Raw genomic sequence first — 25,828 nt, forward strand, 5'->3', positions numbered from 1 at the left:
CCACCTATGAGTGAGAACATGCGGTGTTTGGTTTCCTGTTCTTGTGATAGTTTGCTAAGAATGATGGTTTCCAGCTGCATCCATGTCCCTACAAAGGACACAAACTCATCCTTTTTTATGGCTGCATAGTATTCCATGGTGTATATGTGCCACATTTTCTTAATCCAGTCTGTCACTGATGGACATTTGGGTTGATTCCAAGTCTTTGCTATTGTGAATAGTGCCACAATAAACATACGTGTGCATGTGTCTTTATAGCAGCATGATTTATAATCCTTTGGGTATATACCCAGTAATGGGATGGCTGGGTCATATGGTACATCTAGTTCTAGATCCTTGAGGAATCGCCATACTGTTTTCCATAATGGTTGAACTAGTTTACAATCCCACCAACAGTGTAAAAGTGTTCCTCTTTCTCCACATCCTCTCCAGCACCTGTTGTTTCCTGACTTTTTAATGATTGCTATTCTAACTGGTGTGAGATGGTATCTCATTGTGGTTTTGATTTGCATTTCTCTGATGGCCAGTGATGATGAGCATTTTTTCATGTGTCTGTTGGCTGTATGAATGTCTTCTTTTGAGAAATGTCTGTTCATATCCTTTACTGCTTTAAAGTTCATATGGAACCAAAAAAGAGCCCGCATCTCCAAGACAATCCTAAGTCAAAAGAACAGAGCTGGAGGCATCACGCTACCTGACTTCAAACTATACTACAAGGCTACAGTAACCAAAACAGCATGGTACTCGTACCAAAACAGAGATATAGACCAATGGAACAGAACAGAGTCCTCAGAAATAATACCACACATCTACAGCCATCTGATCTTTGACAAACCTGAGAGAAACAAGAAATGGGGAAAGGATTCCCTATTTAATAAATGGTGCTGGGAAAATTGGCTAGCCATAAGTAGAAAGCTGAAACTGGATCCTTTCCTTACTCCTTATACGAAAATTAATTCAAGATGGATTAGAGACTTAAATGTTAGACCTAAAACCATAAAAACCCTAGAGGAAAACCTATGTAGTACCATTCAGGACATAGGCATGGGCAAAGACTTCATGTCTAAAACACCAAAAGCAACGGCAGCAAAAGCCAAAATTGACAAATGGGATCTCATTAAACTGAAGAGCTTCTGCACAGCAAAAGAAACTACCATCAGAGTGAACAGGCAACCTACAGAATGGGAGAAAATTTTTGCAATCTACTCATCTGACAAAGGGCTAATATCCAGAACCTACAAAGAACTCAAACAAATTTACAAGAATAAAACAAACAGCCCCATCAGAAAATGTTTTCATCTCTTCTTAGAAGGATGTCAGTCATTTTGGATTACAGCCCACCCAGTAACCTTTTAACCTCGATTATCTCTTTAAAGGCCAAATCTCCAACACAGTCACATACTGAGGTATTGGAAGCTTCAACACATGAATTTCGGGGGGACACAATTCAGCCCACATCAGGGCCTCCTTGGGAGACACCAGCATGCGGTGGTTGCAGGTTCTGATCCTTGGCCTTTGGTTTCTGTGGATCAGGAAGGCCTAGGAACATTTGAATCATCTTCAAAACAAGGCCAAGTCTGTTATGGTCCTATTTTTCACTTCTAGTGACAGAGGTATTACCTTACATAGTCAGTGTGCATCTTAGATTGTTGGAAACCTCCTTTGTACTGATTCAAAGTTGCCTTAACTCACCTGTCCTGGTACTAGGTGCCTGAGGCTGTTGGTCTTTGGTCTCTTTAGCACTTCAGGGTATAACCGTGTCCTGGAATAGGTTCCCTTTTTTACTATTAGGTGTGGTTAAGGGTATGGACTCTGGAGTCAGTCTGTTGGATTTGAAGCCTGATTTCACTATTCGTTACTTGTGTGTCTTTCAGTAAATTCCTTGACCTCATTATGCCTTATTAGCCAGATCCAAACAGAATGGGGATAGTAAATAAGGTAGGGAAAAGTGTCCACTGTGCTGGACACTTATTACGTGTTTAATTAAGGTCCTATCATCTTCATCATTGTTATAGCCATCACCATTGTTTCCTTTTTTTTTTTTTTTAATTTATTTATTATTATTATACTGTAAGTTGTAGGGTACATGTGCATAACGTGCAGGTTTGTTACATATGTATACTTGTGCCCTTTCCTTTTAACAAGACACTGAGAAAGGTCTGCTCTGCCACTCATATGAATACCTGTGCAGGAGGAGAAGGACTAGCATTTTCCCTGTTCTTACTGAACAATTCTTGTTTACCATACTTTTCCTGGTCGTCTTCCCATAACTTGTCTTTCCCATGTAGAAGCCCAAAACCCCTTTACCTTTGATTATCCTAAGATCGTATGTAAGGCCAAGTTCTAACCACTCCTTTGAATTACTCATCACTGGGGGCTCCCACATGTATGTATGTTGAACATGTTAATAATAATTTGTTTTTCTCTTTAAAAATTATAAGGTATTATTGGAGTATTACACTCAAACATTATTAAACAAATATGTGATAATAGCAAGAATAAACCAGTGTTGGCAAAAAAGTGTCAAACTCTGTAAAATATTTTGAAGGGATTTATTCTGAGCCAAATATGAGTGACCAGTGGCCCCTGACACAGCCCTCAGGAGATCCTGAGAACATGTGCCCAAGGTGTTCAGGATACAGCTTGGTTTTATACATTTTAGGGAGACATAAGACATCAGTCAATACATGTAAGATGTACATTGGTTTGGTCTGGAAAGGTACGACAGCTGGAAGCGGGGGCTTCTGGGTCATAGGTAGATTCAAAGATTTTCTGATTGGCATTTGGTTGAAAGGGTTTAATTATTGTCCAGAGGACTAGAATCAACAGAAAGGAATGTCTGGGTTAAGGTAAGGGGTTGTGGAGACCAAGGTTCTCATTACACAGAAGTAGTCCCCAGGTAGAGGCTTCAGAAAGACTACATTGTAAGTCAGTTGTCTCCTGGATCAGGAAAAAAATGAAGGGCAAGGAAGGGGATTCTCTTCAGACTGTAGATTTTTGTCCACAAGAGTCAGCTTTGGAGGACTGTTTCAAGATATGGCAAAGAAAATGTATTCGGGGTTAAAATATTTTGATGTCTTTCTTTATCTGCCATGTGATGTTATGCCGGCATCAGGTTGGAAAGCAAGCCACATTATATAGGGTTAAATAAAACCCCTTGGATGAGACTTTATGGTTTGTAGGGCATGACTCCCCATACCCCTTTAGATAGTAATTTGGGCAAGAGAAGAAAAAGGTCAGAGTTGAGTTCTTCACCAGTCTCTTATATGTTGGTAGGATTGGTATGCATCCACATAATTAAGGTAGCTTAATTTTTAGTATCTTATGTTTATTGATTATATTAAACTAACTTAGCTTGTCCTTCTTTCTTTGTATGTCATCAAGACCTATAGGACACTTACTTTTTTCCTCCCCGTTTTGTTACTGGCCAGGCTTGTTCTGCCTGTATGCAGCAAGCCAATCACTGTGGTGACCTATAGGACACTTACTTTTTTCCTCCCCGTTTTGTTACTGGCCAGGCTTGTTCTCCCTGTATGCAGCAAGCCAATCACTGTGGTGACAGTTTTTGCAAAAAAGAAAAGATTTTATTCACAAGGCTTCAATGTGCAGGGCCAGGGAAATAAATCTGAGACACACCTCTCTGAAAATAGGGCTTGGAGGTATGTGTGTGACAGAAAGTGGGGTGGTCTAAAGTGTAGGGAAAGATGATTGGTGAGTTGGAAAGGTGAGGTAATTAGGGCTTCTGCACAAGGGTAATTAAGCTGTATGGTTCTTCATAGGATATATGTGCAGAAAATGGTGGCACTAGCGTAATCTGATAATGGAGTTTTTGGCTCTCTGATATCAAGAAGTTCCCTCTTCAGGCAGCTGTTGCAGGCCCAGCCTGTGCAACCAACTTGTGAAGGTCTCGTCTGGCTTGAACTAGACAAAAGCTGCCCCCTAGTTTCTGAAAAATAACTATAAGCACCATTACTACCGTGACCCATAGTCAGAGATGTTACCCATAAGGTAGCGAGTGGGAGTTTAGTTATGTATTGTTCAGTCATGTGACTTGCTAGTGGGGGTTTTAAGATCAACTAGAAGTAAGTAATTAAAAGCTAGCCAGCTAGTTTGGAGGGCTTAATCATGTTTCACTTGCTCACTATTACTGTTTAATAATATATTTATTTTGTCTGTGTCAATATATTTTCAAGTTTGACTTAAAAAAATCCCAAGTGAGACTCTACCAACTTTGAAACATTTTAATAAAAATAAAGACTATAAAGAGGTTAGATCCCATCAATCCTATGTACCAGATTATATTTGAAGAGACTTACCAGAAATGGAGGACATTCCACTAATGAACATTTCCTAAGGGTGAGGGTGGTAAATAATTTCAATTATGTGAAAAAATCGCTATATTTTAAGAAATGTTTGCTGTGTTTCTGGGAGTAAATGCCCAGCTTCCTCTGGAGAGCTTGGAGAGGGGGGTCTGAGTCTTCACCAGCTATAAAGTTGTCTTGAGAACAGTCCTTGAAGGATTGCTGCTATACACATTTTTGGTATTACAAACACTAGTATTTGGCATACGAACTACATTACCAAAAAGTGAAACAAAAGAAAACATTCAGAGATTCCTGTCACTGGATCAAATCACTACATGATTCATATTTGTATTCTATAACAAAAGAAGACATACAATGATGTTTACTATGACCCTGTGATGTGTCAGCCGTTGCACTAGGTACGCTACATACACTATAAGCCCTGTGATAAGGTGGTATTATCTGTATTTTTAGAAAATGAAGAAATTGAGTCTTGGAAAAGGTAAGAAACTAGCCTAGCCTAGTTGCACATCGATATGTACAAACAGCTTCATTTTGTAAAATGTGTGTTTTATTTTTGTTTGCAAGCTGGATTTATTTGGTTGTATTTTTAATCACAAAGACTGAAATTTGTGGTACTAGTCTTTTGGGGGTCATTTCTCACTTTGAGAAGTTACTACAGTAGCTGAACTTTTACACTGTTAAATGAAAACCACGATGCCTGTTGTAGGGGAGGGGGTAAAATCTTTCCTCTATCCATCTTAGATTTTTCAGCAGGGCCTCTATATTTTTAGACCACCAAAGACAGATTAGCAAGAGAAAAACAAACAGAAATTTATTTCCATGTTCATCACAGATACACATGGGAGCACCCAGTGATGACTAACCTAAAGGAGTGGTTAGAACTTGGCCTGACATATGATCTTAGAATAATCAAAGGAAAAGGGATTTGGGGCTTCTGGCTGGGAAAGACAAGTTACAGAAAGATGACCAGGAAAAGTACTGTAAACAAGAATTTTTCAGTAAGATTTATTGTGCAGATTGAAGTCAGTACCTTCTCCATTGATAAGAGTTAGGAGTCCTCCTCTTCCTGGTCCAGGAAAGGAAGAGACCTTTTACGAAAAGAAATTATGAAAATGTTCTTTATAAATGTAAATTTTCTTTACAAAAGGACAACGGTACCCTGTGTTTAGAGCTATTCCTGCATCTGCTGGTTCTCAGTGGCTTTTAGGTCAAAATGATCCATGTGCTAAGAAGGCATATTTTGGGGTGGCTATTCTGGTACCCTCCATGCCTTGTTTTTTTATAGTAGTTATGCAATAGAGGCAAATCCCTTCCTCCTTCCTGGGTTCATTAAGCTGAATGGAAAGGCTGATGGCTACTTAAAATTTTAACATGTTTTCTTAACTATTTTTATATATTCCTTGTCTTTAAGTGTTTAGTAAAATCAATAAATTGTCTGTTCACCAAAATAATATTTTCATTATTCAGTAGTTGACCACAAAGCTCCTGAGGACATACCCAAGGACAGGGCCTACTTGAAAAAGATCTCAGAGGAGTCTGTCTAGAGTTTGGTCTAGAAGAGAATCTTTGTCATGCCAATGGCTCAGAAGATTGTAGATGGTCACAGTTGAAAGAGATCTCAAAGGTGATCACTCTTAAGTGACAGAAAAAGAGTCATCTCATTTGCTTCCAGCCCCACATAGCACTCCTTTGGGATTTGTGATAAATGCAGTTCTGTCTCTGAGAGTGTGTGAGAGCCCTAAATGTTGGCTACCTGGAGAGCAACTCTGGCCTTTCTTCATATTGCTCTGCTTCCTAATGCTCCACTCAGCTGGCTCAGCTCTGATCATTTCTGTATTCTGAGGAGGGGAACTGCAGGAGACTGGCCTGGATCTCCCTGGGCTGTGGGAGGGAAACAGCCTCGGGCTAATCTACGTACTAGGCATGGGAAAAAGTGCAAGGAAGTGGGAAAAGGGAGAAAAGGTGTCTGGCTGGAGCTTACAAGTAGCCATGTTGTTCACTCTACTTATGGTGAGGGAAACTTTTTATAAAAACAAATGTATTTGCTAACAAATTTTAATTCAGTATATATATATCCAATATATAAATATAGAGAACATAGGGAATAATAAATAGTAAATAATATGTAGTAAAAATAGTAAATAATAAACCTTTTCCAGTGGTGATTAATCCTTAACTCATTTTAACTCACCTTTTGAAAAAAATAATTTCAACTTTTATTTTGGATTTAGCAGGTACATGTGTAGGTTTGTTACATGAGTATATTGCATGATGCTGAGGTTTGGGGTATGGATGATCCCGTCACCCGGGTAATGAGCATACTACCTAACAGGTAGTTTTTTAGCCCATGTCCCCAGCCTCCTTCTATTTGTCCCCAATGTTTGTGGTTCCTATCTTTATGCCTAGGGATACTCAATGTTTAACTCACTTATAAGTGAGAAGAACATGTGGTATTTGTTTTTCTGTTCCTGTGTTAATTCGTTTTGGATAATGGCTTTCAGTTGTATCCATGTTGCTGCAAAGGACAAGATTTTCTTCTTTTTTGTGGCTATAAATACACAGTGTTCCATGGTGTATATATACCACATTTTTTAAATCCAGTCTACCACTGGTGGGCACCTAGTTAATTCACCTTTAAAATGGTGTCCAGTTTCCTAAGCTTTGTAGTATATAGTGGCTTATAATTCAACAATTTTAGAAAACACCTGATTTAGTGAGTTGGTCTCCAAACGATAAATGTCTGTAAAAGAAAATTTCATCTATCTTATTATTTTTAATGATCATGTTTGAAATGAAACATATCAAGTTAGATGTGCCATTTAATTTGAGATTATTTTAACTTTAGGATTTTTGTTCTCCATTCAGTTGTTGGGAGTATTTTTAAAACATTGGACTTTCAGAAAGATTAAGGTGTTACACCTCCCTGTAGTATTAAATATTCTTTGCAGCTTTAAAGCTCAAGTATCCATGCCTGTTGGAGTTTGTGTTAGGCGACAAAAGACTGGAGTTTATAACCTAGATTCTGAAAGGACACTGTAGCAACATTAGGTTGCTAAGCAAGTCTCTTGGCTAATTAAACAACGTGCCTTGAATTACTGTGACTGCCCATGCTGCTCAGTCATAATGGGGCAATTAAAAATGACACTCACTTTTAGGTTCGTCAAGACTTAAATTAGAAATAAATGAAAGTAGAGACATACTATTTTTAATAATTAAAGAAAAGAAGAAACAAAAATATAGTTGTATGAAAAATATTCAAAGCAACCCAGCAACCTAATGTTCAATAAAATGGAATAGTTAACCAACGATGGTATGCTATGTGAAGTATTATGCGGTCATACCAATTGAGGGTTTGTATACAATATAACAAATATTGTATTTCGGTCAGATTGTAAATCGTAGCTCTCTCTTTTATACAAATCAGCAGAAATAGGCACAGCTTAACATATTCCTTTCATAAGCATTTTCATCCTGTTATTGCTTTTCAAAATAAAATTGAGACAGAAGGAAGCCTATTTAACTTATCCAGATTCTAATTAATTTAGCCACTTGGGTGCATTAGAAAATGGGAGCTAGAACCTCTACTGAGGGTTGTAAAGTGTAGTCATGGACCAGGACCAAGACTATTCAAATAATTTATTTTTCTAGTCAGAGTTACTCCAATGATGAAAAGCAAAGACGGGGAATGGAGGCAGGGACTAAATGAGTAAGTGTGCTTGAATAGCCAAGGAGCAGTTTCAAGCCTGACAACTGCATCCTGTTATATATTTCAATTACGCAATATCGAAGCCTCTATAAGAATCCATTTTTCATTTCCTACTAATTTTTATCTTCTCTATGTTATTTTTTCCACCTACTTTTCAGAAATCTGCTTCTTGAATAGAAAATTGTATTTCTATAGACACTTAGCCATGAGGTACTTGATTTTAATTTAATTCCACTAATCATATTTGGAAGGAAAATGAAATCTCTATAAATGACAAGTCAACTAGTATTTGTGGTTTAGATTTGTGGTTTATCAAATCTTAGTTTTTTCCTTTGGCCATCCCATCTGGTGTTTTAATTTTTACTTTAACACTTAATTACTATTGTTGATTCTCAAACATATTTTACTTCCTAGTCCTTGAAGCTTCAATAAAGTGAAAAAACTTTAATGTCCAGAACAATTACTTGTTTGTTAAAGGAGCATTGTGTCAGAATGTTTTATGTGGACAGTAAAACTCTCCAAGCTGCCTCCCTGGAATTCAAAAGCTTTAGCATCAGGAAGACCCAAAGTGTGCTTTTCTGCATTTAGCTCAATGCACCCTTTTCTCTTGTCTTTTTATTCAGCTGGAATGCTTGCTGATTCCTCTGCACACTTCTAAGGCTGAGAACCTGAGGAACCCAGCTGGAAAATGCCGTCTGAACGCTGCCTCAGGTATGTCCTGCAGGATGTGTCTTTGCATGCTGTAGTGAGCCCTGAAATAGGTGCATTGCACGTTGCAGGATCAAGCACAGAGCAGGGACTTAATGCATATTTAAAGGAATCAACAAACTAGTCAGAGCTTTTGTGAATTTACTATGGTAGCACAAGGACTAACTGCTGTGACCTAGTTATTTGTCAAACCTAAACATGTTTCCTGATTCTTTGAATCATACTGCTTTTTAATATTTTTTTCTTATTTAGGATGCTTTCTTCAGACAAAGGTATGCTACTATAAAGGTATATGACATAAAAAAGAATAAAAAAAGTATACATACGTGTGTGTGTGTGTGTGTGTGTGTGTGTGTGTATATATATATATATATATAGAGAGAGAGAGAGAGAGAGAGAGAGAGCCTCCTTTAAGGCAATCACTTTGGGGAGTACAATGCTTATTCTCAAAATGCTCACAACATTTCCTTTTAATAATTCATTTATTTAATAGATATTAATTAAGCCAAGTACTCTGTTTGGTGCTGAGGACACAGCTATGAATAAAACAGATAAGGTTCCTTCCCTCTTAAAATGTATATTCTATGGGGGAAACAGTCATTAAACAAATAAGCACACCAGTAACGATGCAAAAATAATTGTGAAAGTGCTCTGAAGGAAAAGTGCAGGATAGATAGAGCAAGAAAATGCCTTCCTGAGACAGGCTGTATACCTGAGATTTGAAGGGGGGCATACCCTGAGGCAGGAAGGAGCTTGGCACATTCCAGAAACTGAGGGGCAGCCAATGAGAAAATGCATGGCATTCATTTGAATAGTCTCACTGGAGGTAAATCTGCATCATCCTCTGAGGGAACAGTCAAAATACCTTCAGAGCAAATAATAAGAAAGATGATAAACCTGGGGAATACATTTTTCTTAAGAATTGGGTGTTTGTTAAGTAATGAGACCAGTTTCTTTCCGTGACTCTGAAGCTATTAGAGGTGATTTGTTCCAGAAATGTGTTGAGAACTGGTGACATTGCTGTAACAGGTGTAACGCCTCTGCACTCCCCATGTGAGTCTTTTGCTCTCAATCAGTGATTCTCAATGGTGGATGATTTCACCACCAGGGTACTTTGTGCAATATCTGACAATGTTTCTGGATGTCACTGGGACTGTGGATACAATTGGCATCTACTGGGTAGAGGCCAGGAATCATTTTAAACATCTTGCAATGCATAGGGCAACCCCCTACAGCAAAAAAACATCTAGCCCAAAATGTCAGTAATACTGAGGCTGAGAAACCCTGCTCTAGACCTGGCATCCAACCAATACAGCACATGGAGACCATGGTGTCTGTCTGCCACCACCTCAGCCAAGCTATTTATTCCTGGCTACCAGGATCAGTGTGCATACTTAAAATAAGTTTTTACTTTTAAGTCTGCCATCCCATTCTTATTAATCAACTCCCATTCCACGGTCATCTGTCTTCCACAGTGCAATCATCTCTATAATGTTGTCTCCTTTTCTGCTTCAACCCAGAGCCCTCCCTTCCCCACCTCTCACACTCTCTCACTGTGCCATGTGGAAGTGTCACAGCACAACCACACCTTCTGCTGTATCATCTCCTTGTCCTGAAAAGCTCTGTTCGTCTCAGACTTCACTGAGATCCATCCTCCTCTGAGGACCGTTTCCCCTGTAGTCCTCTCAAAGTACTGGCATTGTTATTTCCTCACATCTCATGTATGTCAAGGACAGGTAGACAGATTGTCATCATCCCAGGGCATGGTTTTGCTTCTAGACCGTTACTCCACAGATTGATTGATTGAGAAAGCACAGCCACAAAAACAACATCTCTTCTGAAGATGGTGCTCTCTATCTCTCTCAGGCCCTCCTCTTCCTAACTGTGGTCGGGGTCATTGTCTTTTATTCACTGAGTATTTCGGCACCTGGCTTGCAGTCTTCCTCCTCATCACGAACCCCTTACTGTACCCCCAGGGCCCTCAGTGTCAGCATGGAGGATGTGTCTGCTTCATGGTCCTTGGACCTTCAATCTGCTTGTCTCCAAAGACCTTCTCCCTGCACTCAGCTGCCCAGTTTCATGGCCACACCTCAGACCTTGTCATCCTCAGTAATTACTCTGTTTCTGAAATCACACTATCCATCATTTTACTCTCACCGCAGCCTCCTCTCCTTCTAGCTTGCTGATTTACCCCTGTTATGGTCATACTGTGACCTCACTGTAATGTCTCATTTATTGGCCCTGCTACTTTCTACCAACCCATCCAGTCTTTCCTTTCTTCATTTTCCTTCTTAAGCAGTTTAGATTCTATCACTGTTGCTAAACCCTTAAGTTCTCTCATTTCCTGTATTTTTGATGCATTTGCTTGAGAAAACCCCAATCTGGATGAACTGAGCTATTCATATTTCCATGCCTATATTGTCTAGTAGAGACTAGTTCCACAAAAATCTTTAGATTCAACAAGCCAAAAAGTGCCCAGAGTTTTAGTATGTGTTTCTGGTCCACTGACTCCCTGCCACTCCAGAGGCAATCCTTTCCCACAACTAAGCCCAAACCTGCCTCTGTGCTTCAAATCGATCTTTCATATATTCTCAGCAACCTTTGACTGTTGCTTGTTTCTCAGCCATGTTCTTGAGATACAGCTGTGTTGTCACCTTCCCTATGCAGATGAGTTGCAGATTTACATTTCTAGCAAAGACTCCTTTCTGAGCTCCAGATCCATGAATCAAGCTACATATTTGACATCTGTGCTTGGATGTCTTAAAGACAACTCAAACTTAACGTGTCCCAAACCAAATTCATCATCATTCTTTTCTACAATTCTGATCCTCTTTCATTTGTTTCCTATTCTGGAAATACCAAGTTGTATAAGCCAGAAATGTAGGCGTCTTCTGGAAATCTTCCTCCCACTCACCTCCATATATAATCTAACACCAAGACCTGTAGATTTTCCCTCTAAATAACTTTTAATCCCATTCACCTTTCTGAAACTTCATCCGAATGCCTTTGGGCTCCAAGGTCCAACTCCATCACTCACCTGAACCATAGTCACAGGCCGGGTTTGCTCTAGTCTGGCCCAGTCTCCCCTACTGCTCTTGGTACTACAGCTTGAGTGACCTTTTCTGTGACTTCCCATTGCCCTTAGGATACCCTGGCCCAGAATTCCTGCACAAGTGGGCTCAGGCTTCTGCTGCTCGGGGCTTACCTGCACCACGTTCTTCTTCATCCCTAGCTGTTAACTTTCTGTAGACACTCTGTAAGGGCCATGCTCCCTCCTGCCACAGGATCATAGCATTTGCTGTTCTCCTGCCTGGAAAACCTTCCTTTTTACCAGATTAACTTGTTCTCATCCTTCAGCCAGCAGCTCAAGTATTATTTCTTTAGGGAGGCTAGATTATTTGATTAATGTGTAACTGCCCCACTGTACTGAAAGTTCCATGAGGACTGCTAAGGACTGCTACTACATATGGTTTGCTCACCATTTTATCCCTGGTACCCAGCACAACACCTGGCGCAGGCTTAATAAATATTTGCTGGGTAAATGAATGAGGGAAGGAAGGAAACAAAATTATTCATTTATAATTACGTTCCTTTCTACAGAGTTTTCATCATTTAATAATTGTCTAAGCATATTGTATCTTCTTTGCTTATTATTATGACCATTGTTATTAATTGACCAAGTTCATTTTAAAGTGTTTATAAATTATAAAGTGTTCTATAGAAATAACATTATTTTATTACAGGGTCCTTTAATAGCCTACCACCTTAAATAGAATTTTAAAAATATTAATGTCTTTAATTTTCATGAAAATATTTTGACTACATAAAGTGATTTAAGACACTTACTTGATAGTTCACCAATAGACTGAATTGAGATAATTATGCATAATTATTACTGTCAGACTTTTTGTCCAGTCTTTTTCTTTCTTGTATAAAGTAGCCTACTTAAGAAATGAGAATCTTTATGCCACTTGGTTGTTTTTAATATGTAAGTATGTAACACCTTATTGGTAGTGTTACTTAAAAACGACTACATATTTTTTGTATATACAGGTTGTAGGTAAACACTGACATAGAAATTGACTTGGATTTTAAAATTTGAAATGCAGATGTTTAAAACCATATAGCTGTTTTTAGAATTTACAACTTTAAAACTGACTGAACTTCATCAAAATTCTTTCCATGAACATCAAACCCTATAGGATTTCTGTGACCAAAAATGTTAACTCTATGACCTTGAAGTAGCAATTTGCACTAAAGCAGTGATTCAGTATGAGTAGGGAATATGATATAATGAACATCATTCTCTGCATTTGATTTATTAGTTTTTGTGATCAATTCCAGAATGAAAGTTAAAGGCTTAAAGTTATGAATAATCGTCTTTCCTGAGACCTCGTTTATTTATTTCCCCATTTCTGGATACTGACATATGATACTAAAAAGCAGTCTTCTGCTCAGAGAGTCTGGGGCTTTCCACTATTGCATGAGGGCCTACGTGGGGCCCTGTGAAATACAGGAACAGCAGTTTGCACAGGCAGTCTGATAGGGGTTGCCTAAAGCCCTTATAGTGTTCAGGTGGAATAAAATAGAGGGACATATATCCCTGGGAACTCATACAGTATCCAACAGAACCATAATGAGAAGCATATCTATAATTTTAAAATTCAGGTAGCCATATTAAAAAAAAGGTAAAATTTTTTTTTGTTGTTGTTGTTGAGACAGAGTTTCACTCTTGTTGCCCAGGCTGGAGTGCAGTGGCACGATCTCGGCTCACTGCAACCTCTGCCTCCTGGGTTCAAGTAATTCTTCTGCCTTAGCCTCCTGAGTAACTGAGATACGGCATGTGCAACCACACCCGGCTAATTTTTATATTTTTAGTAGAGACGAGGTTTCACCATGTTGGCCAGTCTGGTCTTGAACTCCTGACCTCAGATGATCTGCCCGCTTGGGCCTCCCAAAATGCTGGTATTACCAGTGTGAGTCATCATGCCTAGCCCTAAAAAAGGTAAAATTAATTTTAAAAATACATTTTATGTAACCCAACATACCCTAAATATTATAATTTAAACATGTAATCAGTACAGAAATATTGAGCTATTTTGCTTTCTTTTGTTCATATTGTCTTTGACATCCATTGTGCATTTTACATGTATGGTACATCTCAATTTGGACTGGCCATATTTCAAGTACTCAGTGACCATGTGTGGTTAGTGTCCACTGTATAGATGTATCCCTATAATAGACTATTACTATTGTATTGATACAATACAATACAATACAATAGAGTATTACTATAGTATCAATATAGCACATACTCTTTTGTATTGATGCAGTTCTAGGGCATCTCTGAGAGAAAGGGGTTGTATTGGGGAAGCCAGGACACTCTCTGCACTCACTGATGAATTCTGAGGTGGCAGCATTGCTTCTGTGGGAGACCTTTTCCAGTTTTAGGATGACACTCACATCTGTGTTTCCTTGAGAAATATGGCTCTTGCTTTCAGTCTTTTTTCCAGCAATTTAGAAGTTTTAGGATATACTTTTCCTTCCTTTTTCTTTATTTCTCAAAAAAATTGAGGGACATTGCTCTAAGTTGAGAGGCTTAGTTTGCTAATTTGATATATGTTCTAGATGCTGAGGGAGCTGTTTGCAAGCATGTGTCAGCTCCCCATTTTAATTTAGACATAGTGCATTACAGTCTTTGATTTATCTCCTCCCTGGTTTATGACTATTGACTTGGTGAAGTGGGCCTGCTCCCTTCCAGCTATGTTCTGTGGCCATGTGTGCCTTAACATTTAGAGGGTTGAGATGTTTTACAAATTTACATCCAAGAGTTGAGTGGGAAGTTACTTTCAGAATACAATAATGATTTGTTGATTAAGAGGCTTTTATTTCTTGCCAAATGTTAGAGTATTTGTTTCTGCTTTTAAGGATCCCTAACATATTGGTTCCAAAATATTTGGGATCTTGTGCCAACTGTTGTCTTAAATATTTAGCTTGTTGTTTTCTTGAAGCTTGAATTTTCAAGCCCAGCTGAATGATCCTGTGAAATTGTGCAGCATCACTATTGTTTCAAAGCCGAGTCTTTTATTCTTTGCCAAATTTCAGTTTACAGCTGCTCTTTTTCTGGTAAGATTTATTCACTCTCAATAGACATATATAATGCAAGTACCAATTCAATCTTAATAATAAGGACAGGAATTGTGGCATTATATTTGGAAAATGAGTAAGGAAACATTTTAAGGCAATTATCTTAATATATTCTTCTGTTCCACTACAAATGAAATTTTGAAATACATTTATTTAACATTTAAGGTAATATAAAAATGGAGAAAATAAGTTATGAATGTTTCAAATATATTTTCTAAGGTTATAATAATTAGAATCTATTTTCTATGATTATAATAATTAGAATCTATTTTCTATCCCAAAACTTTCAGTCACAGTATGAAGATACATGTTTTTGAAGCAAAATTTCAAATATTTCTTACTGCTTTGTCATGTTGTTCTGTTCATGTATATTATTCTAAAAGGCTGACTTTGAGATTCATTATACATAATATAAATATAAAGTTAATAGGGACTTTCATGATTTTTCCCCTTAAGCATAGATTTTTCAGCTCTTCTACAGATTGTATGTGTGTGTGTGTGTGTGTGTGTGTGTGTGTGTATATATATATTTTAGACAGAGTCTCGCTCTGTTGCCCAGGCTGGAGTGCAGTGGCATGATCTCAGCTCACTGCAACCTCCACTTACTGGGTTCAAGCAATTCTCCTGCTTCAGCTTCTTGAGTAGCTGGGATTAAGGTACACGCCATCACACCTGGCTAATTTGTGTATTGATGCAATACAATACAACAGAGTATTACTATAGTATTAATTAAACCCCAATATGGGATTTCACCATATTGACCAGGCTGGTCTCAAACTCCTGACCTCAAGTGATCCACCTGCCTCAGCCTCCCAAAGTGCTGGGATTACAGGCATGTGCCACCACGCCTGGCCTCTTTTTTTTTTTCTTTTTTCTTTAAGTAGGAGGAGGAATTACATTATTATATTCTTGGTGATATGTTCTCAAGATACCTGATCTTGGACTTTCAGTTTTTCTATCTATAAAATAGAGATAATAATAGTACCTGCTTCATGGTGGTGTTGTGCAGATTACATGAACTAGTCATTGTAAATCACTAAGAATAGTTCATGGGACATGGTGAGCACTATGTGTTTCTCAAATCTATTAAAAAGTCATCCTTTTAGGAAAGATTTTTCAAAGACTATCTTACAGCTTTACTTGGCTGATACAATGTTTCTATTACTATTCCATTTCTTGATTTGAGATGCTAATTAATTGAGTGATGCTAATTAATCTCCATTCTAGACTTTGCATAGAAATTTGCAAAAAATTATTTATGCTTCTGAATGAGGTTTTTAATTACTGATTTTAAAGTCTGCCTATGGCTTGAGCTACTAGATGAATATTCAATGACAGTAACCATTTCAAAACTCACTGCTACATTTCAACTGAAAATAATCCTCCCACCTTCCCACAGGAACTTCCTATATCATCACCGTCTGTCAAGTTTTTTTCTTTCCATATTTCTGACATTTCTGATGCTTCCCAGTCAAAACTGTCCAATAAAGCTTAATGACTGCCTTCTGGCATTTCACAGGAAGTATTTGGTTAATTTTAAGATAGTGATTTGTACCTAACTGTAATTTACCAGCCAACTGGCACCACAGGCTGAGCAGAGCCCTGCCAAATAAACCCACCATGCAGACTAGGCTGGTGACAACTCTGGCTCCCCTGAGAAACTCTTTCACACTCAGAGGAAGGGGTTGGATACAGGAATTACCAACATGGGAGAGGCAATGCTCAATCATCCCAACAGTATTTTTACTCAGCTTTGAGATGAACCTGCTGGCCAGAAACAGGACTTGATGGCCCTTGTTTTCACTCTGGGAGTAACCTATTCCTGGCAGATCACCCATCTTAGTCCAATACCGGTTCTGAGATTTCAGAGCACTGTGTAGATTCCCATTGGCGTAAGCTGAAAATATCCATAGCTGTCTATAAAGTGAAAGTTTGCATTTTGTGTTTATGGCATTACTTCTGTATTATTGTAGAATGATCTAGAACTTCACCTAGGACTTTTGAAAGGGCGTAAGGATAAATGTCTTAGGTTAGTGTAGAGAGTGAAGAGGTAAGTCTCACAATGGGTAAAATTAGCAATCTCACAAAGTAGAAACAAAAAGAAAATTATATAGTCATTCATAAATCTAGTAGAATGATCACACATAGAAACTAAAGGCTGATAATAGATAAATTTTACTTTCAGCTTTAAATTTGTTATCATTTACAACGCATTCCTTTTGATGCTCTTATGGTGCACAATTTCCCAAGTTTAATAGTAAGCTTCTTTGGTTTAATTGCTTTTTACATGGAATGGTCACTTGCAGCCCTTTTTGTCCTGACTAACATTTGCTCAGTTTTCTTGTATGTGTTAACAGTCTTGTGTCCTGTGGGAGACATGGTAAGGTACAAACTTGGGGAAGAAATCAGGGAATTAGAGAGAGGGGACAGAGTGGGAAGGGTCACACACACACATGTACACGTGCCCAGATACACATCCAGAGGAAGTTTTGCACTCAGAGATGTTCACACACTGAAGGGACGGGGCCCAGAAACAGAGGCTTGCAGGTCCAGAGACCTGGGTCAGTATGCAGCCACAGATGAACACACACAAACACAAATGCAGAAAGAGAGGCACCAGTAAAAAAGAGAAAGACCCTGCAGGGAGGGGAGCAGAGAGAATAAGAAAAAGGGAGAACAAGAGAATGGTGGAGAGAAAGAAAATGAGGGAACAGATGGTCACACTCATAGAGTGCACTGGAACCCGTGTTACCTTAGTCAATGTTCAAGGAATGAGAGAGCAGCCGGCCCACAGAGCTGGTAAAAGGAAAAACGTTGACTTGATTGTTCTCCTTTGTAGTATTCAAGAAATGCTGACAGGCCAGAGGCTGTGCCACTCCGAATCTCACAATGACAGTGTCCTGGCAGCATTGAATCAGCAGAGGAGTGATGGCATCCTCTGCGACATCACCCTGATTGCTGAGGAACAGAAATTCCATGCTCACAAGGCCGTCCTGGCAGCATGCAGCGACTATTTCCGGGTAAGTCACCATAGTTTGTTTGTTTCTCTTAAAATATTGATAAAGAGAGGATGACAGTGCTTCCCAAACTGTCACTAAACCAGGAGCCAATTATGTGGTACCCCCAGAGCTGAATGGTGGGGGCTTTTGTTCTTTCCTGGGTAGAATGTGTCCTGGGGCCCCATTGGGTCCTCTCTGGGCAGGGCACCTGGATGTGCCTCCAATGTAGAACAGACCTCCCCTCGCATCTGAGCCAAGGAGCGCTTGGCACTTTACCACCATGAGACAATGTGCTCCTGTGGGGGTGCAGATTGGGGTGAGAGGTTGCTTCTGGATTCAGGATCAAAGACCAAGCTATAAGACAATTTGTTAAAATTTAAAAATCTTTAAGTATATGTAGTGTTTCTGATTTATATATATATACCCACACACATATATACACACATATATGTATATATACGTATATATACCTCTGTGTGTGTGTGTGTGTGTGTGTGTGTGTGTGTGTGTGTGTGTGTGTGTATATATTTTTTGAGACAGAGTCTCGTTCTTTCATCCAGGCTGGAGTGCCAATGGTGTGATCTCGGCTCACTGCAACCTCCACCTCCTGGGTTCAAGTGATTCTCATGCCTTAGCCTCCTGAGTAGCTGGGATTACAGGGACACGCCACCACACCTGGCTAATTTTTGTATTTTTAGTAGAGACGGGGTCTCACCAAGTTGGCCAAGTTGGTCTTGAACGCCTGACCTCAAGTAATCCACCTGCCTCGGCCTCCGAAAGTGCTGGGATTATAGGCACACACCACCACTCCTGGCCTAATGCTTTCTAATTATTTGCTCCAAGGACAGAGATTCATTTAAAAAGCCTAATGGACCTTCATGGTCAGTACATGTGGCTAATGAAAACACATCTTGTTTACCAGAGCTTTGGGGTTGATTTCCAACAGCAAATTATATGTGGTAATAAGATTGCTGTTTTTCTTGAAGATGAAAGTACACAGTATGGTGAAGCTGATTAAATGCCACTTATTTAGCACTTCTTGTGATTCACATGGTGAGCAAAGGATTTTATATGCATATCTCATTTAATCCTCACAACAACCCATTGTGCACATATATATACATACTATTAAAATCACCATTTTGCATATATGGAAACAATAACAAAGACTAAGTAATTTGCACTAACTCAGAGGATAAGGGTCACACAGTTCCTAAATGGCAGATCTGGAATTGAAATCCATGTTTGACTCTTAATGAGTGTGATAGTCTGCTGCTTATATGGACATAAAGTAGCAAAAACCTGGACAATTATTAGCCAGAATGTTTTGAAATATTAATTTCTAAATATACATTATTTCAATGCCTATTTAATATTCTTTTCAATGCTATTTCAGTTAACTAGTGACTAACACTTTTGAAACATAATGGTATGAATCTCCATATAAATGGGAATATAAATTAATTTAATTGTGTTGTGTTGTTTTTTTAATTTTCCCCTGTAAAGTCTCTAAATGTTACAGACACCAACTTAGGCCCATGGGCAATTTGTTGATTGGTTTGAATATTTCTAATAATAATGTTGCTTTTGTTAGTTAAGAGACAATATCAACTGCACTTAATTGCCAACTAGCAGTTGCAGAGAATTTTCAAAGATGCCAAATCATAAAAGACAGCCTTTTTAAAAAAGCGTATTAAATGTGATGAAACTGAGTAATGTAGAAGATGAAGAGGTAATTACTTGAAATGGCTGTTTCTGAAATAAAAAGTAGGATTTAATTCTAAACTACAAAGATGATACAGAATATCTGTAAAGTGGCCTTTTAGTTCCATTAATATAATTATACATTTCACACACCCTCACTCACATTGTCAGGTATTCTTCTTTCAGAAGAGTCATATTATTCAGAGGGGCTTTTGAATCAGCAAAACACTTTAGATTGTATGTATATTATGTAATAGGAATTTTGTCTTTTTATGGACTGTAATATAGCCTTCTTGGTGTTAACTTCTCTCTACTTAGGTTTCAGCATTTCAGTATCGATTTTTTTTTTTTGAACTTTTATTTTAGGTTCAGGGGTACATGTGCAGGTTTGTTATATAGGTAAATTATGTTTCATGAGGGTTTGGTGTACAGATTATTTCATCACCCAGGTAATAAGCATAATACTCAGTAAGTAGTTTTTCAGTTTTCTCCCTTCTCCCAGCCTCTACCATTAAGTAGGCCCTAGTGTCTGTTGTTCCCTTTTTTGCATCCATGTATTCTCAATGTTTAGCTCTCACTTATAAGTGAGAATATGTGGTATTTGGTTTTCTGTTCCCATGTTAGTTGGCTTATAATAATGGCTTCCAGCTCCATCCATGTTGCTGCAAAGGACATGATCTCATTCTTTTTTATGACTGTGTAGTATTCCATGATATATACATACCACATTTTCTTTATCCTGTCTACCACTGATGGTCATTTAGGTTGATTCCATGTCTTTTTTATTGTGACTAGTGCTACAGTGAACATACACATGCAGGTGTCTTTATAGTAGAATGATTTGTAATACTTTAGGTCTATACCAAGTAATGGGATTGCTGGGTTAAATGGTAATATTGTTTTAAGTTCTTTGAGAAATTGCCAAACTGCTTTCCACGATGACTGAACTAATTTGCATTGCCACCAGCAGTGTATCAGCATTCCCTTTTCTCTGCAACCTCTCCATCATCAGTTATTTTTTTACTTTTTAATCATAGTCATTCTGACTGGTATGAGATAGTATCTCATTGTGGTTTTGAGTTGCATTTCTAATGATTAGTAATGTTGAGCACTTTTTTATATGCTCGTTGGCTGCATGTATGTCTTTTTTTGAAATGTGTCTGTTCATGTCTTTTGCCCACATTTTAATGGGGTTGTTTGTTTTTTGCTTGTTGATTTGTTTAAGTTCTTTATAGATTCTGGATAGTAGACCTTTGTCAGATGCATGGTTTGCAAAATATTTTTCCCATTCTGTGAGGTGTCCTCGGTGATAGTTTCTGTTGCTGTCCATAAGCTCTTTAGTTTAATTAGGTCCCATTTGTCAATTTTTGGTTTTGTTGGAATTGCTTTTGGTGTCTTTGTCATGACATATTTGTCAGAGCCTATGTTCAGAATGCTATTTCCTAGATTATCTTCCAGGGTTTTTATCATTTTAGGTTTTACATTTAAGTCTTTAATCCATCTTGAGTTGATTTTTGTACATGGTGAAAGAAAAGGAGTCTAGTTTCAATGTTTGACATATGGCTGGCCAGTTATTTCAGCATCATTTATTGAATATGGTCTTTTCCCATTGCTTGTTTTTGTTGGCTTTGTCAAAGATCAGATGGTTGTAGGTGTGTAGCTTTATGTCTGGGCTCTCTATTCTGTTCCATTTGTCTACGTGCCTGTTTTTGTACCAGTATCATGCTGTTTTGGTTATTGTAGTCTTGTAGTATAATTTGAACTTGGTTAATGTGACTTCAAACTATATTACAAACTATACTACAGCTTTGTTCTTTTTGCTTAGGATTGCTTTGGCTATTTCGGCTCTTTTATGATTCCATATGAATTTTAGAATAGGTTTTTCTAATTCTGTGAAAAACATCATTGGTAGTTTGATAGGAATAACATTGAATATGTACATTGCTTTGGGCAGTATGGCCATTTTCACAATATTGATTCTTCCTATCCATGAGCATGAAATATTTTTCCACTTGTTGGTGTCATCACTAATTTCAATGAGAAGTGTTTTGTAATTCTCTTTGTAGAGCTCTTTTACCTCCCCAGTTGGCTGTATTCCTAGGTATTTTATTCTTTTTGTGACTATTGTGAATGAAATTGCAATCTTGATTTGGCTATCAGTTTGGATGTTGTTGGTGTATAGAAATGCTACTGATATTCATACATTGATTTTGTATCCTGAAACTTTGCTGAGGTTATTTATCAGATTTAGGAGATATGGGGCAGAGACTATGTGGAGTGTTCTAAGTATAGAATCCGTCATCTGCAAACAGGGATAGTTTGATTCCTCTCCTCCTATTTGGATGCCTTTTATTTCTTTCTGTTTCCTGATCACTCTGGCTAGGACTTCCAGTACTATGTTGAATAGGAGTGCTGAGGGTAGACATCCTTGTCATGTTCTAGTTCTCAAAGGGAATGCTTCCAGCTTTTACCTATTCAGTATGATATTGGTGTGGGTTTGTCATAGATGGCTCTTATTAGTTTGAGGTATAGTGCCTAGTTTGTTGAGGGCTTTTAACATGAAGGGATGTTGATTTTTATCAAAAGCCTTTTCTAAATCTATTGAGATGATCATGTGGTTTTTGTTTTTAGTTCTCTTTATGTGATGAATCACATTTATTGATTTGTGTGTAGTGAACTAACCTTACATTTCAAGTATAAAGCCTACTTGATTGTGGTGGATTAGCTTTTTGATGTGCTTCTGGATTTGGTTTGCTAGTATTTTGTTGTGGATTTTTGCATCTATGTTCATCAAGGATATTGGCCTGAATTTCCTTCTTTTGTTGTGTCTCTGCCAGGTTTTGGTATCAAGATGATACTTGCCCCATAGAAAGACATAGAGAGGAGTTTTTCTTCCTTAGTTTGTAAAAGTAGTTTTAGTAGGAATTGTACCAGCTCTTTTTTATATATCTGGTAGAAGTCAGCTGTGAATCCATTCGGTCCTGGGCATTTTTTTCAGGTTAATAAGTATATTAGTCTGTTCTCATGCTGCTAATAAAGACATACCTGGGACTGGGTAATTTATAAAGGAAAGAGATTTAATTGACTCACAGTTCTGCAGGGCTGGGGAGGCCTCAAGAAACTTACAATCATGGCAGAAGGGGAAGCAAACATGTCATTCTTCACGTGGTGGCAGCAAGAAGTGCAGAGCAAAGTGGCAGGGGGAGGGGCGGGGGAAAGCCCCTCATAAAACCATTGGATCTCATGAGAACTCACTCACTATCACAGGAACAGCATGGAGGTAACTGCCCCCATGATTCAATTATCTCCCACCAGGTCCCTCCCAGGACACATGGTGATTATGAAATCTGTAGTTCAAAATGAGATTTGGGTGGGGATAAAGCCAAACCGTATCAGTAGGCTTTTTCTTACTGATTCAATTTTAGAACTTCTTATTGGTCTGTACAGGGATTCAATTTTTTTCCTGGTTCAATCTTGGGAGGTTGTATGTTTCCATAAATTCTGTAAATGAATTTATCCATTTCTTCTAAAGCATAGCTTGTGCGCATAGAGGTTTGCAGTTGTCTTTGAGGGTTTTTTTTTTTTTTTTTTTGTATTTATGTGAAGTTGGAAGTAATATCCCCTTTTTCATTTCTGATTGCATTTATTTGGATTTTCTGTCTTTCTTTTATTAGTCTAGTTTGCTGTCGATTTATCTTATTCATTCTTTTGAAGTACCAACTCCAAGTTTCATTGATTTTTTGCATGGTTTTTGGAATCTCAGTTTCCTTCAGTTCAGCACTGATTTTCGTTATTTCTGGTCTTTTGTTAGCTTTGTGATTGGTTTGCTCTTGTTTCTCTAATTTTTCTAGGTATGATGTTAGATTGTTAACATGACATCTTTCTAACTTTTTGATATGGGCATTTAGTACTGTAAACTTCTCTCTTAACACTGCTTTAGCTTTGTCTCAGAGATGCTCATGTGTTGTATCTTTGTTCTCATTACTTTAAAATAATTTTTTGACTTCTACCTTAATTTTATTGTTTACCCCAAAGTTATTCAGGAGCAAGTTGTTTAATTTCCATGTGATTCTGTCATTTTGAGTGATTTTCTTAGTATTGATTTCTATTTTTATTGCACTTTGGTCTGAGAGTATGATCGGTATGATGTCATTTTTTTTTTTTTAATTTGCTGAAGATTGTTTTATGGCTAATTGAGTCATCAATTTTAGAGTATGTGCCATGTGCATATGATAAAAATGTATATTCTGTTGTTTTTGGATGAGGTGTTCTGTAGATATCTATTAGGTCCATTTAGTCAAGTGTTGAGTTCAGGTCCTGAATATCTTGGTTAGTTCTCTGCCTCAGTGATCTATCTACTAGTATCTAATATTATCAGTGAGGTGTTTAAGTCTCCCAGTATTATTATGTGGTTATTTAAGTCTCTTTATAGGTCTCTAAGAATTCTCTTTATTAATCTGGGTGCTCCTGTGTTGGGTGAATATATGTTTAGGATAGTTATGTCTTTTTGTTGAATTGAACCCTTTACCATTAGGTAATGCCTTTCTTTGTCTTATTTTATTGTCATTGCCTCAAAGTCTGTTTTGTCTGAAATTAGAAGAGCAACCCTGCTTTTTTCCATTTTGTGTTTGCTTGGTAGATTTTTCTTTATCCCTTTACATTGAACCTTTGGGGGTCATTGCATGTGAGATGGGTCTCTTGAAGACAGCTTTACCATTGGGTCTTTCCTTTATCAAACTTGCCACTCTCTGCCTTTTAATTGGGGCATTTAGTTCATTTGCATTGAAGGTTAATATTGACATGTGTGGATTTTCCTGTCATTGTGTTGTTAGCTGGTTATTATGCAGACTTGATTGTGTGGTTGCTTTATTGTGTCAGTGGCCTATATACATAAGTGTTTTTGTGGTAGCTGGTAATGATGTTTCATTTCCATATTTAACACTCCCTTAAGTGCCTATGTTAAGCCAGGTCTGTTGGTAATGAATTCCCTTAGCATTTGCTTGTCTGAAAAGGATTTTATTTCTCCTTCACTTATGAAGCTGAGTTTGGCTGAATATGAAATTCTTGCATGGAATTTTTTTCTTTAAGAATGCCGAATATAGGCCCCCAATCTCTTCGGACTTGTAGGGTTTCTTTTGAAAGGCATACTGTTAGTTTGATGGGTTTCTCTTTGTATGTGATTTGCCCTTTATCTTTGGCTGCCTTTAATATTTCTTCTTTGATGTGAGCCTTGGAGAATCTGATAACTGTGCATCTTGGGGATGGTCATCTTGTATAGTATCTTGCAGAAGTTCTCTACATCTCCTGAATTTGAATATTGGCCTCTCTAGTGAAACTTGGGACATTTTTCTGGGTAATATCCTCAAATATGTTTTCCAAGTTGCTTTTTTTCCCCCCTCTCTTTCAGGGATACCAATTTGTCTTAGATGTGGCCTCTTTACATAATCCAATATTTCTTGGAGGATTTACTCATTTTTTTTAACTTTTGGCTGACTGAATTACTTCAGAAAGCAGCCTTCAAGCTCTGAGATTCTCTCTTTAGTTCATCTATTCTGCTGTTAAAATGTGCGATTGTTATCATGAAATTCTTGTACTGTTTGTCAGCTCTATCAGATCAGTTTGGTTCTTTCTTATAATGGTTGTTTCATCTTTCAGCGCTCGTATAATTTTATTGTAATCCTTGGATTCCTTGGATTGGGTTTCAACTTTCTCCTGAATCGCAATGATCTTTATTCTTATCCATATTCTGAATTCTCTGTCTGTCATTTCAGTCATTTCAGCCTGGGTAAGAAACCTTGCTGGGGAACTAGTGCAGTTTTTGGAGAAAAAAGACACTCTGGCTTTTTAAGTTGCCAGAGTTTTTGTACTAGTTCTTATCTCTGTGTGCTGATGTTCCTTTAACAGTTGTAATTTGAGCACATTCAGTTAGCTTCTTTTCTGGATGTTTTCAAAGGGCTGAGGCTTTGTGCAGGATCTTTATTTGCAGCTGATTTCTTGTCCTTGTTTTTATGCGGAGTGGGGGGTATATTAGCAAAGTATTTTTGGTGTTGAGTTTGGGCTGTGATCCCGTAAATGGTGCTTAAGCATAATGGTAGGTTCTTGGTCAACCACGTGGCTCCTCTGTATTTCTTCTTTTATTTTTATTTTTATTTTTGAGACGGAGTCTCGCGCTGTCACCCAGGCTGGAGTGCAGTGGCCGGATCTCAGCTCACTGCAAGCTCCGCCTCCCGGGTTTG

General features: G+C 38.0%; 1 protein-coding gene across 12 annotated transcripts in view; it reads left to right on the top strand.

Moving 5' to 3' along the window:
- Window positions 1–25,828, top strand: part of KLHL32 (kelch like family member 32) — a 241,582-nt gene that overhangs the window by 64,226 nt on the left and 151,528 nt on the right. For all 12 annotated transcript variants that reach the window (XR_003119167.1, XM_025384114.1, XM_025384099.1 and 9 more), the window contains 2 exons: window positions 8,658–8,745; window positions 17,729–17,909. Coding sequence is in view for 10 of the 12 variants with exons in the window: in XM_025384114.1 (XP_025239899.1) it covers window positions 8,723–8,745; window positions 17,729–17,909 (204 nt within the window). In the remaining 2 variants the exon portion in view is untranslated. The remainder of the gene's footprint in view (window positions 1–8,657; window positions 8,746–17,728; window positions 17,910–25,828) is intronic.

Source organism: Theropithecus gelada, chromosome 4 (genome assembly GCF_003255815.1).
Source record: "Theropithecus gelada isolate Dixy chromosome 4, Tgel_1.0, whole genome shotgun sequence".
Taxonomy (NCBI): domain Eukaryota; kingdom Metazoa; phylum Chordata; class Mammalia; order Primates; family Cercopithecidae; genus Theropithecus; species Theropithecus gelada.